Source organism: Rhinopithecus roxellana, chromosome 2, assembly GCF_007565055.1.
Source record: "Rhinopithecus roxellana isolate Shanxi Qingling chromosome 2, ASM756505v1, whole genome shotgun sequence".
Classification (NCBI taxonomy): Eukaryota; Metazoa; Chordata; class Mammalia; order Primates; family Cercopithecidae; genus Rhinopithecus; species Rhinopithecus roxellana.
In genome coordinates, this window is record NC_044550.1 from 132,877,601 (window position 1) to 132,894,131 (window position 16,531).

The 16,531-nt window shown below is 45.7% G+C and overlaps 1 protein-coding gene across 6 annotated transcripts in view; it reads left to right on the forward strand.

The window, feature by feature from the left end:
- The window catches only part of KIAA0232 (KIAA0232 ortholog), a 102,526-nt gene extending 87,160 nt beyond the window's left edge, over positions 1-15,366 (forward strand). For 4 of the 6 annotated variants that reach the window (XM_030920388.1, XM_030920407.1, XM_030920412.1 and 1 more), the window contains 3 exons: positions 612-720; positions 5,717-5,814; positions 12,017-14,571. In XM_030920388.1, coding sequence (XP_030776248.1) covers positions 612-720; positions 5,717-5,814; positions 12,017-12,196 — 387 coding nt within the window. In that variant the 3' untranslated portion in view covers positions 12,197-14,571. Of the gene's footprint in view, positions 1-611; positions 721-5,716; positions 5,815-12,016 lie in introns of all 6 variants that reach the window. The other 2 variants (XM_030920391.1, XM_030920396.1) reach the window with 2 other exon arrangements.
- Positions 15,367-16,531: the final 1,165 nt, after the last annotated feature.

Genomic DNA, 16,531 nt, shown 5'->3' on the forward strand with positions numbered 1-16,531 from the left:
GTGGAACCTAGAAGTTTGCCTTACCTGGGAGCGTTTTTATTACGTTATATTTTTGGCTTGTAAGAGTTTTTTGGTTAAGATTTTCAAGTCGCTTCCCATCTAAGTACTTCTTAAGCAATACTTTATACACTCTGAACACGCTGGCTTTTAAAATGCACCTTTTTCAGGATTGTATAAAAACTTAACCAGTTGACTGGGCATGGTGGCTCATGCCTGTAATCCCAGCACTTTGGGAGGCCAGGCTGGGCAGATTGCTTGAGCTCAGGAGTTCGAGACCAGCCTGACCAACATGGTGAAACCCTGTTTCTACAAAAAGCACAAAAAATGAGCTAGGCATGGTGATGCCCGCCTGTAGTCCCAGCTACTTGCAAGGCTGAGGTGGGAGGATCACTTGAACCCTGGAGGTGGAGGTTGCAGTGAGCCAAGATCGTGCCACTACACTCCAGCCTGGGTGACAGACCCAGACCCTAGCTCAAAAAGAAAGAAAGAAAAATCAAAAAACCTCACCAATGTAAAAGTTCTGGGTTTATAATCTATAAATAATGCTTGAATATTCTTCCTCTAACTTGAGAGTTTATATGCTTTTTCTATATTTGGTTTAATCTAAACAGTTCCCTGTATTGAACACTGATATACAAGGAATGAATAGAAGTCAAGAAAAACAGACCTGGTGGGAAAAAGCCTTGTACTCTCCTCTTTTTCCTGCATCAGAGTGTGAAGGTAAGGAGACCTCTTCAGTTCATTTATTCATTCCAATTTGTAATTTATTAAGAGCAATAATTTCTCTTTCTATGAACATCAGTCCAAGAAACATTTACCAAGAGGTTTCTGTGTGGGTGGCACTGTGTCATGCACTGGGACACAGACGAATGAGAACTGGGTCCTGCTCTCAAACAGCCACAACCTGATGGAGAGGAAAGGCATGGAAATACATCCAAGCATTACTGACCATGGATGAGATGTGTATAAGCCACCATTGAGTCACAGAGGAGGAAATAGCGGACAGTCCCTGTGAAGAGAGTTGCCTGCACAGAGGCAGGAGGGTCACAGCCAGGGGAAAGCACAGGGCCCCATGGCTTAGCTGAGGCGGGAGAGACAGACACGGCAGGAGCCTGTCAGAAGGTTTGAGGGCTTGGCTAAGTTAGGTCCGGAGAGACACGGCAGGAGGCTGTCAGAAGGTTTGAGGGCTTGGCTAGGTTAGGTAGCATCTAACATGCAGGAAGGGAACGCCGTTCACAGAATTTAAATTGGAGGTTGTCAAGGTCCAATGTTGTTGAGGACAATTCTAGTAACAGAGTGGAAATGGAATTGAAAAACTGAAGGGTATTGGCCAGGGTTTTAGGCTCTTGCAGTAGTTTGGGAGCCATAAGCTAAGGGCTGGACTGAGGTAATAATCGCGGGGACAGAGAAAAGGAAACAGGACCGAGAGGTTTTGTAGAGGAGGAGCTTGTTGATGACTTTCTGTGAGGAGTAGTTATGGGAGTGTAGGTAAAGAGGGAGACAGGAGTGGGCGCTGATAAGGCGAGGAAGATTTTAGTTTAGGGTATTTTTGAATGAGCAGTCTGTGAGGCCTTCCAGGTAGACTCCCAGAAGTTATTAAGAAACCCTGACTTGAAATTTTGGGAGAAGTAGGAACTAAGGATGCAGCCAGAATTGATTAGCTCAGGAAGTTCAGCTTGTCCAGATTGTGGTCTCCTGGGCTTCTGTTGGCTACCACATTATTCAACAACAGCCTCCTGTCAGAGCCCTGAAGGGGTTATGCAAATCTCTTGCATTTGAATTTATGGGTTCATGTTTGTCCCATGCCCTCAGGTAATTTGTAGTTAGTGTGGAGCCAAGTGACTTCTCTCCCTAGCCACGACTCCCTACACACGCCTGTGCTGTCCTCAGAAAGCCTTCCTGGCATTCCTCGGCAGCATGAGCTGTAGCTGATGGGATGGAAGGCCAGATCGGCCAGGTTGACTCTTTAGGAGTGGAGCGTGTGCTCTTCTCTGGTCTGTAGCCACAGACAGCTTTCCAAGACCCTGCCTTCCTCCTTCCCAGAGGTTCAGCTGGGTCACAAGGAAAGTGTAGAGCTGAGTCTTCACTGTTAACATCTTTGTTGATTGAACAGCATTTATTAAAGGCCCATTGCTGCTGCCGCCCTACCATTGGCTCATATCTGGACAGCCTTGATTACGTGCAAGGTGCTCTCAAGCTTTTCTTTTATGTAATTCCCACAAGAACCTTAGGAGATGCCCCCCGCTGGTTTTCAGATGAGGAAGCTGAGTCTCAAGTTTAGTACTGTAATTTGCCCGAAATCACAGTGAACTATTAAGCATGGGCTAGAATCTAGGTTGTGATTCTTGTGGTCCAGAAGTTTTGCCCTGTACAGCAGCTCCCTGCGCTTGGTACCAAGGTAGATGCCAGGGCAGTAGGAGCACAGACCTTCCCTTCATGTGTGTCCAGTCTGGTAAACTGGGCAAGTGTAAGACATAGAGACAGTTAATGGAATGCAGGTGGGATGTGGGTGGCCAGAGCTGGGCCACAGAGGGCCTCTGAGGAAGAGCTAGCAGGGAGAGGAGGACGCCACTTTGTGGCGAAGAACCAATTCCTTGCAGTGGCATAGGATGATTTTCAAACACAGAGTTCATGTTTCTTTATAAAGGGCAACCTTGGCACCCTTAGTCCAGCTTTCTGTCATTAGTTAGTAAAGAATCCAGTTCCAACTCTTAGCGCTAGGTTCCTGGTTACCTGTACATCTCTTAGTAGATACTGGTGTTTGTACGTAATACTTTTGTTTTTACAGTGAAGTGGTATATAGAGAGACTTTTCGTGCATAAATGCTGGTAATTATTTCTTTTGAATGACCTTTAGCTCGCAGTGTGAGTTAAGTCCCTGCATATTCGCCCTGTAGCATCATGAAGTATCCTTCTTTAGCTTATGTGGGTTGGGGTATGTAGTCTCAGAAGGATAGCCAAGAAAACAGGTAGTCACTTACCCACTCAGCAGAAGTGGGGGGACTCCTGATGCTTCTAACGTTGCATATGGTTCGCCACAAGCAGGTGCTGCTCTGAGCCAGGGGCTGACCTGGGAGCTCACAGCATCTCTGGAAAGGAAGAGTAGCATTGTCCCCTTTACAGTAAGGCGGACAAGAGGCCCAGAAAAGAGGCAGCTTGTTGAGGTACCCATATAAGAAAGCCCAAGCTTTTTGCAGTCTGCCACCTGCTGGCCTTGCTGTGTATTCGTGTGTGCATCCATTCGGCACTTGGGTTAGGCACTGCTCTAGACTCTGGGGATGCATAGGCAGACAGATCGTGTCCCTGTCCTCCTCCTGCTCAGGTACCTTCTCAACCGGGACTTAAGGAAATAGGTCACAGACCATGTGACAGCTGGGGCTGCCTGCAGGGAGAGGTGCCAGGCAGCAGTGGCTTGTGCAGGGGCAGGAATGCATTGGGTATGCCCCAACATGACTGGCAAAGAGGGGATGGCATGGGAGTGTGGTGGGGATGAGGCCAGCCAGGCAGCTGGGAGCCAGACCACAGAGGGCCTTACAGACTGTGTGCACCAGCAGTGCTGTCCCAAACAGCAAGTCTCCACAGCTCACGCCCCTGGATTTTCAATGCTTTCAAGACTCAAGTAATGTAAGTGTCTGGATGATTTTAGCATTAAAGACAGAGAGTCCTGCAGGGAAGCAGTATAGACAGTCGGTGAAGGGCTCAGGATTGAGAACTGTATTGGAATCCAGAGTCTCTTTCCCCAGCTGTTAGGCTTTGGGTGCTGACTGAACCTTTCTGTGCCTCTGTAGTCTGTATGTATAAAAGGAGGCTAGAGGAATGCCTTCGTTGTAAAGTGCCTAGAACAGTGCCTGGCATGTCATCATAGCCTGAAACAGGGTGGCGGTCAACTTGAGCATCATGAAAACTATCAACAGCAGTTCAGCATCACCTTTTCCAAGTACCCTGTGGCACAGTAAAACCCTCTTGTATGTACAGAATTCCTAAAGCAGGAAGAGAAAATGAAGGAGTGGCATGTGGAAATGGGCCTGCCTGCCTCTGAGCATATCCTCATCAAGGAAACCATGTCCTCCCCACTCCATGCCCCTCAGCCAGTATAAGTGGTGGCCAAATGGAGTGGGCCATGGAGTGAGAGGTCAGCCAAAGAAAAGATGCCTCCTTAGGAGAGATGAAGCCAGCCTCAGCAGAGGACACAGGGCACCCTCCCCAGCTGCCCTAGGGTGGCCATGCCTCCAAGCCTGTGGCTTTGATCAGCAGTGGTCATAGGTGCAATGTGTGCCAGGTACTGTGCTGGAGGCTTCACCTCTTTGAATTTGCACAGACATGTAGGAGGGAAAATGGTGATGTTCTCATCTTAGAGGTGAGGATACTAGGGCTCAAAGAGGTTAAATAATTTGCACAAAGTTACATCACAAGTAAATAGCGTGACCTGGAATTGACCGAAGTCTGTCTAATCCCAGAGCCTGGGGTATTCTCATGAACTTCAACTAGTAACTTGGAATTCTTGGAGCCATCAGAGTGAACAGAAGCTTGTGGAGAGTCTTCCATGTGGCCAGTGCAGCTGCAGGCAGCAGCCCAGCAGGGTCCAGGTGGTCTTACCCTTGGCAGAGCCTCGCTACCCTGTGCCAAGTAGAAGGGCGCAGCAGTCACTTGCTCCAGCCTTGTCCTTTGGGGTGTTGTGCAAGGGGTAGGCATGCCATCTCATCGAACTGCCTTGTAGTAACTCTGTGGCAGGGGATGGGGGGTGTGATCTGCTTTTGAGGATGTAGATGCTCAAGGGTGTTAAAGGACTTTTGCACCATGAATGTCAAAGCCAGAGTCCAAAACCCTGGCCAAGTTCCTCCTTTTCCTCTGCACTGTGCCTCTGCCCCAGCTGTGTTTCTCATGGAGGTAAGGGAGTAAGAGGCTGTTCTGGATGAAGACCAGCAGTTCTCAGTGCATTAGAATTGCTTGGGAGCAGTTCTGCCTTTCAGAAAGTGCCCAGCCCCTGCCCGGGACAGTTCATTTGGAATCTCTGGCAGGAATCTAAGCCTCTCTAAAGCCCCCAGATGATGAGAATATGCAGCCAGGATTGAGAACCACTGGGCTCATTGGATTTATTCGATTTCTTCTCATCCCAATTTCTTTCCCGTTTTGTGGGCCATTTGCCTGACGGAATCACTGGCACCATTTCTTTTCCGTAGTCATAGATGAGATACATGGTTCAGTATGTTGTTGAGCTGAGGAAGAACCCACAAGGACGTGACCCTGTGTTGTTTCTCCGTCGCGTTCCCTCCTGTCTGAGCTGCCTTCGTTCTTCTGTTCTCTGAATGTGCTGTGATGCACCATCTGTCTCCTCCTTCCATTTGTTGTGGAGAGCGTGGACCCTGTGGGTCTCTCTGTCCTGTGTTCCCAGGGCCGATCACTTTACAGGTGTGAATAGAAGCTTGTCCAATGAATGTCTCCTGGTAGAATAACAGGAGTATATGGTTATGCTGGCCTATTTTTTTTTTTTTTTTTAAACTCACTAAACCAAGAATTTTTGTCAGTGTAGCGTTTTTTTCTCTTACACACCTGCCTGGCTGTGCTTTCAGTGATGACTTAAAATCTCCGAAGGGTTGGGAGACCTAACTGATCTAACTTTGTAGTGAAAAATGAAACAAGAGTGTATGTTTCATAACTGTGTCTTAATGGAATTTCCCCCTTTCCCTCTTTTCCCTTCTCCATTCAAAACGATTAAGAATGTTACACAAATGCCAAGGGAGAGAGTGGTTTAGAAGAATGTCCAGATGCTAAAGAGACACCCAGTAATGAAGAGCGCCTGTTAGATTTTAATAGGGTAAGTGGACTGTCCTCCTCCTCCTCATTAACTTACAAACAGCCACCACCTCCACTTGTCCCTCTAGTCAAACACCTGGGAGTCATGTGAGTGGACCCCACCTCCCAGGAACCAGCCAGGTCTGCGGGTGCGGACTTCCTCTTCTCTGGCCTTTGAGTCTGCATTATCCCCGCCAACCCCCTTGACTGTTGACTGCCAGCACTTCCTGAAGAATCCCCAGCTCTCTCCCCACTCTTGGCTCCACACTACTGCCAGAGGGCATCGTATTACAAATGCAGAGCTGGCCCTGTTGCTTCTTGGGTGGGCACTCTTTTCATCTTTCTTTTTTCTTTTTTTTTTTTTTGTTTACCTAGTAAGTGGGAGACCCAGCCTTGTCGTCTTTGAAAAGCGTGCAGCCCGAGGCAGCCTTGCCAGTGTGCTTCTTGCCGCTGTCCTGGCTTCTGCAGAACCATCCTGCCCCTTCCGTGTCCTTGCTGCACTCTGTGCACAGCTCTTCTTGTTGCAGCCAGAGCATTTTCCTGCGTTCAATTTCTGCATGTCTCCCTCTTCCACAAGCCCCTGGGCACCGTGAAGGCGGGTGCAGGGCCTGTGCCTGGTTTAGTGTAGTCTTAGACCTTCCCCAGTTAAGCAGGCAGGCAGGCAAATGAACCTAAGGAAAATTATTTTTCTTTAGTATGAATTGTCAGTGTATTAGGGTTCTCCAGAGGGACAGAACTAATGGAATAGGTATATATATAAAGGGGAGTTTATTCAGTATTAACTCGCACAATCACAAGGTCCCACAATAGGTCATCTGCAAGCTGAGGAGCAAAGAGAGCCAGTCCTAGTCCCAGAGCTGAAGAACTTGGAGTCCAATGTTCGAGGGCAGGAAGCATCCAGCACAGGAGAAAGATGTAGGCTGGGAGGCTAGGCCAGTCTAGTCTTTTCACGTTTTTCTGCCTGCTTTATATTCTAGCTGTGCTGGCAGCTGATTAGATGGTGCCCACCCAGATTGAGGGTGGGTCTGCCTTTCCCAGCCCACTGACTCAAATGTGAATCTCCTTTGGCAACACCCTCACAGACACACCCAGGATCAATACTTTGCATCCTTCAATTCAATCAAGTTGAGACTCAGTATTCACCGTCACATGTCCACCCCTTGTCAATTTGAACCCATCTCCTGAAATTATACATAATCTTCAAATAAAGACAATAATAAGGTCATAATTATACCTAACAGAATACAGCTATCCTTCATACAACCAGAAAAGCACCAATCCCAAACCCAAATACTATTACATAGAGTTAACAATACTTAAATGCTGATATGAAGTCAATAAATCTTATGTCAGCCGGGCACAGTGGCTGACACTTGTAATCCCAACACTTCGGGAGGTTAAGGTGGGCGGATCACCTGAGGTCAGGAGTTCAAGACCAGCCTGGCCAACATGGCAAAACCCCATCTCTACTAAAAATACAAAAATTAGCTGGGCATGGTGGTGCACACCTGTAATCCCAGCTACTTGGGAGGCTGAAGCAGGAGAATTGCTTGAACCCGGGAGGTGGAGATTGCAGTGAGCTGAGATCATGCCACTGCACTCCAGCCTGGGTGATAGAGCAAAACTCCATCATTCATACATACATACACACATGCACACACACACATACATACGCATACATACACACATGCACACACATACATACATACGCATACATACACACATGCACACACATGCACACGCATACATACACACATGCACACATACGCATACATACACATACACATACATGCACACACATACATACGCATACATACACATGCACACATACATACGCATACATGCATACACACATACATACGCATACATACACACATGCAAACATACATATGTATACATACATGCACACATACGCATACATACATGCACACACATACGCATACACACACATGCACACACACATACACATACATGCACACACATACATACGCATACATACACACATGCACACACACATACATACGCATACATACACACATGCACACACATACGCATACATGCACACACATACATACGCATACATACACATGCACACACGCATACACATGCACACACACATACGCATACATACACACATGCACACACACATACGCATACATACATACATGCACACACACGCATACATACACACATGCACACACACATACGCATACATACATACATGCACACACGCATACATACACATGCACACACACATACGCATACATACACACATGCACACACATACATACGCATACATACATGCACACACATGCATACATACACACATGCACACACACATACGCATACACACACACATACACGCATACATACATGCACACACACACACGCATACACACATGCACACACATACATGCACACACATATGCATACATACATGCACACACATACATACGCATACATACATGCACACATACGCATACATACACACATGCACACACATACATACACATACATATACATACATACGCATACATACATACACATGCACACACATACATATGCATACATACATACATGCACACATACATATGCATACATACATGCACACATACATACGCATACATACACACATGCACACACACGCATACATACATGCACACATACATACGCATACATACACACATGCACACATATGCATACATACATACACATGCACACATACATACACATGCACACACACATACATATGCATGCATACATACATGCGCACACACATACTCATACATACATGCACACACACACGCATACATACACACATGCACACACATACGCATACACACATGCACACACATACACATACATGCACACACATACATACGCATACATACACATGCACACATACATACGCATACACATGCACACATACATACATGCACACACGCATACATGCACACACGCATACATACATGCACACACATACATACGCATACATACATACACATGCACACACATACGCATATATACATGCACACACACATACATACGCATACATACATGCACACATACATACGCATACATATATACACATGCACACACACATACGCATACATACATGCACACGCACACATACGCATACATACACATGCATACGCATACATACGCATACATACATACACACATGCACACACATGCGCATACATACACATGCACACATACATACGCATACATACATGCACACACATACGCATACATACACACATGCATACATACACACGCATACATACATGCACACACACACGCATACATACACACATGCACACACATACGCATACATACACATGCACACATACACACGCATACATACACACGCACACATACACACGCATACATACACACATGCACACACACGCATACATACATGCACACACACACGCATACATACACACACATGCACACACACACACGCATACATACACACATGCACACACTCGCATACATACACACGCACACAGACACGCATACATACACACATGCACACACATACGCATACACACACATGCACACACACGCATACACACACACATGCACACACACACGCATACACACACATGCACACACACACGCATACATACACATGCACACACACACATACACACGCATACATACACACATGCACACACATACACACGCATACATACATGCACACATACACACGCATACATACACATGCACACATACACACGCATACGTACACACATGCACACACACACACGCATACATACACACATGCACACACACACACATACACGCATACACACATGCACACAGACACACACGCATACATACACATGCACACACATACACACGCATACATACACACACATGCACACACACATACGCATACATACACACGCACATGCACACACACACACATACGCATACATACACATGCACACATACACACGCATACATACACACATGCACACACGCATACATACACACACATGCACACACATACACATGCATACACACATGCACACACACACACGCATACACATACATACACACGCATACATACACACATGCACACACACACACACGCATACATACATGCACACACACACATACACACGCATACATACACACACATGCACACACACATACACACGCATACATACACACACATGCACACACACACATGCACACACACGCATACATACACACACATGCACACACACACATACATACGCATACATACATACACACATGCACACACATACATACGCATACATACACACATGCACACATACATACACACGCACACACACACATACATACGCATACATACATAAATCGTGTCCCATTATAAAGGACAAAGCAAAATGAGATTTTCTTAGTACAAGTGTATACATGCACAAACATGTTTTTAACAGAAGGAGGAGGAAATACTGAAGACAATTACAGTCCTGGTTTCTGCAGCTGGTCACATGGTCGGAGCTGGTGTTGATGCCTACCTTCTTCTACTACCCGTTCTGTATTCCCTTTACCTTCAGCAAGCACCTCAGCAGGTCGTGGTTTTTTCCTGGTGGAGTGACCTAAACCTTCATTCCTGAAGAGTCTGGGCCGTTTGTATCCTGTCTGGATGGGGCTGTTGTAGTTTCCCATTAACTTTAATCACAGGGCACGTGATCCAGTGGACACTCAGTATTCACCACCAGTCAGTGTCCATTCAGGTCCTGTAAGAACTGACTGCCCAAGCACCTATAACATCACTGTCCACGTCCTGCTGCCCACTGACCTGTCCGGCTCCACACATCAAGGCAGACGTTTGAGGCCCCCACCAGCTCTCTCCTCAGTGACTAGTTCACATCATCCTCCCAGCCTCAAACCCCAAACCAAGACGTGTTCCCCAGTCCTCTCTCTCATCTTCCACACACAGTCCGCCTGCCAGTCCTGACTGTTCCACCTCTCAGCCACTTCACATCCTCCCACTTCTCTTCCTCTCCATCATTACCACTTTGTTCAAGCCACTGTCCCTGCTCCTGAACAGCTGCCATGGTATTTTCATTGTCCTTCCTGCTTCCGTCACGCTTTCCAGCCTTCTCTCTGCACAGTAGACAGATTGACCTCACGAGCAGTAGCTTGTTTAGTCCTCACAACAACCCTGTGAGGTGGGTACTGTTGTCATGCCTGTGCTGCAAAATAGGAAACCGAAGCACAAAAACATCAAGCGCCGTGTGTCCAAGGTCAGAGAGCCACAGATTCAATGTGGACCGGAACTCTGAACCTCAGCAGTCTGCCTCTAGGACCCATACCGCTAATAACCATGATGTCGCTTTGCTGTTGCATTTGAGACAGATCCAAACTCCCCGCCACGCCTCTACAGCCCTGTATGTTTTGCCCCCATCTGCCTTTGATCTCATCTGCCTCAGCTCTCCCCTTAGTCTGTGTGGCTTTTCTGTGCTTCTGCCTCAGGGGTTCTCAACCAGGGACAGTACTGCCATGTGGAGATGAGGTGGCAGTGCTGCTAGTTACTATGGCACGGTGAGGGGAGCTTTGGTAATGACTGTGACTGGGGAGGGGCTACCACTGCGTCTAGTGTCCTGGGGTCCAGAGATGCTGACCGTCTGGTGTAGGGGGACAGTCCCACACAACAGAGTGTTGGCACCTCTGCATGGCTGGCTTCTCAGCTGAGCAGGCCTCTTCTCAAAAGAACTCCCTTCCCAACCACACCCGTCCGCAGTGCCCCCCTTGCCATCTGTACCATGTCACTGCAGAATCCCTTCCCAACCACACCCGTCTGCGGTGCCGCCCTCACCATCTGAACTGTGTCACTGCAGCTGGCGCGTGTTGGTTTGCTTGTTCATCTCCCCGGCGGGCCTGGCATGTCCCTTGTACTGCTGGAGTCCTTGTGCCCAGTAAAGCTCCTGGTACGGAGCAGGTACTCAAAGACTTCTGAAAATGAAAGCGTTCTTTATCCTCCCCTGACATGGCTAACATTTTGTCCAAGTGACTGAACAAGTGCAGTTAGGATTTTGGATCCTTCATGGATCAGAGGAGAGAGGCGGTTTTGCTCTGAAACAGTGAAACTCTGCATTTTTCTAACTCCACAGGAAAACATCGATGATTTGTGATTGCCTCTCTGTATATAAATACAGTATCTCACCCTTTTGAAAAAAAAAAAGGTCTTTTTGATCTGTTGAAAATTGTTTTAATCTTAGGTGTCTTCTGTTTATGAAGCAAGATGTACAGGAGAGAGAAATTCTGGAGCTAAGTCAGATGGCTTCCACGGAAAGATGTGCTCCAGCGCCAGCTCCACCTCGGAAGAGACAGGCTCGGAAGGCGGAGGCGAGTGGGTGGGCCCTAGCGAAGAGGAGCTCTTTTCTCGAACTCATCTCTAAACCTGCAAAATAGTACAAATTATTGTTTAAAAATGATATGTGATGGAAAATTACTCTTCAGTGAGACCTGTTAATCTAAAACACCAACTTAGATTTCCTCTTCAATTAACTGATTCAGATTGGTAATAATTATCTTTCTCTTCTTGCTTATTTTAGAGTTGAGGACAGCTATCCTGTTAAAAGATTTTTTTTTTCCCAGCTGTTAAATTCTTGGCTATTTGAAATAGACTAGATTGTGTTGTCAAATCAAGAATGGGTGTGCATGTGCTTGTCTTAGAAGTATCACTGCTTTTTGCATCTTAGCTGCAGTTAATTTTCCTTCTAACTGCGGTTACATCACTATGACCTTATTAGCACTGCAGTGTCAACAACCACTTCTGCTCTTCAGAGACTTTAGCTTTGGAGCATTTAGGCTTTGTTCTCCAAGAACTGGGAAATCCGTTCTTACCCTGCGGTGGCTCGATGCCTTTCTGAAGGCGAGAGGGAAGCGTGGGTGACTCAGCGGTGGTCTCCATTCAGCAAAACCTCATGTATATTTGAAGTAGGAACCACAAGGGTGTGCTTTTCGAGACTCACAAAATACTGTGTTTTCTATCTTAGGATTTCTTTTACCCTAAAGTATCATGGAAGATACTATGGTTTGTGACTTTTCTTGCTAACTGAAGAAGCCAAGGATTTGGGGTGTGGGGTCGTATGCAAGACACAGTAGGGTAAGGGTGCATACCCCACCCCTTACCTGTTCTCATACTGCAGTTACATTTACACCAAAACCCTATGCAGGGTTCTGTGTGGTGAGTGTCACATATGTGGTAAGGACCTTAGTTGCAGATTGTTATTTTCTGGTGACCTGTGTTGAATTGAAGCCCCCAAAACTTGAAATTGTGAACATTTAACATGCAGTAAAGGCCACCTCATCACCCAGAGAAATCTTTGGCTGCTGCAGCTAGCCGCTCCTTGGCTGTGATGTAGTATAGCTTCGATCTCATTTTGTGTTTGAGAGAATGTTCTGGGCAAGTTCTGTGTGTGGTGGGTTGGGGCGGGTAGAGTCATGAGTTTTCCACGTCCCTGTGTGGTGGCTGTGCTGACTGTCACTCTGTGGGACTGGCTCCCAGTTCTCCTTGGTGAGCCCGGGGAGCCGGCGCATCTTGTGAGTCGTGTCTGTGCATGGCGATCCGCTCCTCCAGCTCTCATGGCATTGTGCCACAGGCTGAAGCCAGGAGGAGCAGGATGTGCAAAACCTAAACATTTTACATTGTTTTTCTTTTTTAACCAACTCATTGTTTAAAAAAAATAAAAAAAAAACACCTAATCTGTGAAATCAATGTAGCATGTCCGGAACATCAGGAATGGCAGAAAAGTCTGATATGGTCTAGACAGCTTCACCACTAATTTTGGCAGGCAGTAAACACACATATAATTTATTAGCTGGGAGCTGAACTGGCTGTGAAATCTATGATTTGCTTTGAACATTTGGGTTTTGTTGCCTTCTTCTTAATTGATAACACAGAAAGTACCATCAAAGACTGTGGAGTCATTGAGGTTCTGTGTGTCCTCACCGAGAGGGACCTGGCGTGCCCGCCGGGTTGATCTTCCCACATGTTAGGGTTTATTTTTATACAACACATCTTTTGACACTTTAAGGTGTGTGTGTGTGTGTGTGTGTGTGTGTGTGTGCATGTGTAAGGTTTTATGTTGCTGTTATTTATTTACAAACTTCAGATATGTTTTTATGTATTTTTCATTCTTCTGGAGCTTCCTAAAAATTGATAAGCATCTGCACTGAAATATAATTTAACAGCAAAGATAAAAAAGGATTGAAAGTTGTAAATTCCTCATATCACTATAGTGACGATTATTCTAGAAATCGTTGCTTATGTAGCAAAGACCAAATAAATCGATTTCAGACACAACCTTGAGCACAGTTGATTTTGGACAGCTGCTGTTTATTAGGAAAGGGCTCCAGGTGGCCAAGGTGCACACTTCCTTAGACGCGCGTGAGGAGATGCTGCACCTTCCACAGGTGAATGGGACGGATTCGAAGTGAGCAAAGGGATTCACAAATTATGTATTTATTTGTTTTCATAGTTAAGTAGCTGAAGCTCAGAGGCTTTCAGCAACAGAGATGAAAGTGTGGTTTTTTAGTTTTGTGAATGGATGATCACAAAGAAAAAGCATTTTTAAAAAGTTGGCAAACGCTGAAACGCACTGTGGTATGAAGCGCATTGCATTTCCATTAGCACTGAAGCAGCAGTTTCCATTCCTGGGCTGAGATTGCTTTCCTCGTGGTTGTATTGTTCTGATTTCACGTTCACCAGAGTAACTGATTTTTTTTGTTTTCTTGTGGAGTTAACACCAAATAAAAATTGTAAAAAACAGTTTGTTGTTTTTATTTCTCATAGCAAAGCTTCTTTTGTAAAAAACTCCAGCTTCCTTTCACTCATGAGCATCTGTGGAAGAGCGAGGGCCCAGGTTACATTTGTTCTAGATGGAGGTCATTTAGCTCTCCTTGCAGATGCTGCTAAACACATTGTGCAGCTTTGCTAGAGAAGAAAGTGGTGTGGCCTGCTGAGAAATGAGTGACCCTCCCCATCTCACCCCCGGCACACGCAGGGGCTGCTGCCAGAGTCTGCAAAACACATAGCATTTTTGTCCGTAGATGGTACACAAAGCTCAATCTTTTTGTTTCCTTCTGGGGAAAAAAGTAAATCTTTATATGTTAATATGATTGATATTCATTGTGGAAAAAAAATCAGTGTGTTTTTAAAGAAGTCTAAGGGAAAAGGAAAACTGGTATGTCCTTCTGTTCTCTGAGACATTCACTGGTAACATCCATGCGAGCCCCTTTCCAGGATGGTGAATGTACAGTATATATGAATGCATACAGAGAGAAATTTACATTAAAGAGTATACTATACTTGTTCTTCTGTAACATCAGAAATAGGTTTTTACTCAGATGTCTTTTCATGTCAGGAATTATAGAACTACATAATTATTTTTATAGCTGTATTATGTAGATTTAACAGGTTCCTCATTGATAAAACAATGTTTTTTTGGTTGTTTATTCAGTAACTGAATAACGTTTCTGTGGACATCCGTAAACATGTTTGAGGGGACTTTTAAAAGTTCATGGAAAATGGAATTAAAAGAAAAATAAAAAAATATAAACTTTATTTCTCAACATAAGTTCCATCAAGTTCAAGATACTACTATAAGACATACTACCATAATACCAACCATTAGTCTATCCCTAAAGAACTGAGGGTCCTGGAAATTTCACCATGGCAGTGTAGTCTCTACATTGTGAACTGAAGAAAAATGGGTGCCCTTTACAGACTTCTCAGTAGGAAACAAAGTCAGAAGAAGCCAAATCAGGACTGTAAAGTGGATGCCTTATGATTTCCCATTGAAACTCTTGGAAAATGGCTCTCATTTGCTGAGAGGAATGAGCAGGAGCATTGTCGTGGTGGAAAAGGACTCTGGTGAAGCTGTCCGAGGCATTGCTCTGCCACAGCTTTGGTTAACTTGCTCAAAACACTCATAATCTCAAAACACTCTTTGGGCATCTAGAAAGCGCGCGCGCGCACACACACACACACAGTGCCTTGAGCATCCCAGAAAACCTTGGCCCGGCTTCTGCTTTTGACCAGTCTGCATTTGCTATGAGGAGACCCCTCCCACCTGTTGGTAGCCAGTGCTGTGATCACAATCATGTTGCCTTCAGGATTGTGCTGGTAAAGCCGTGTTCCATCTCCTGTTATAGTTCTCAGAGGAAATGCTTTAGGATCTTGGTTCCTCTTGTTGAAAATTTCCCTTGAAAGCTCTGCTCCTGTCTCCAGCTGATCTGAGTGCAATGGTTTGGTAGCCATTGAGTGGCAAGTTTGCTCAAGGTGAATTTTTCAGTCAGATTGTGTTAAGCTGAACCATCTGACATGTCGATGGTGTTGGCTGTTGTTTCTGCTGTTAATCATTGTCCTCTTTGGTTCAGGCATGAATGAGACTAATTTTTTCCTCACAAATTGATGAGGAGGTCTCGTCTTCACCATTGTCTCATCCCTTCTTAAAACAAGTTACCCATTGGCAAACCTGATTTTGGCTGGGGGCAGGGGCATTGTCCCCATAAGCTTTTTTGTAAAAAAAGATTTCGGGCCAGGTGAGGTGGCTCAAGCCTGTATTCCCAGCACTGTGGGAGGCTGAGGTGGGTGGATCACGAGGTCAGACCATCCTGGCCAACATGGTGAAACCCTGTCTCTATTAAAAATACAAAACAAAATTAGCTGGGCGTGGTGGCGGGCGCCTGTGATCCCAGCTACTCAGGAGGCTGAGGCAAGAGAACCG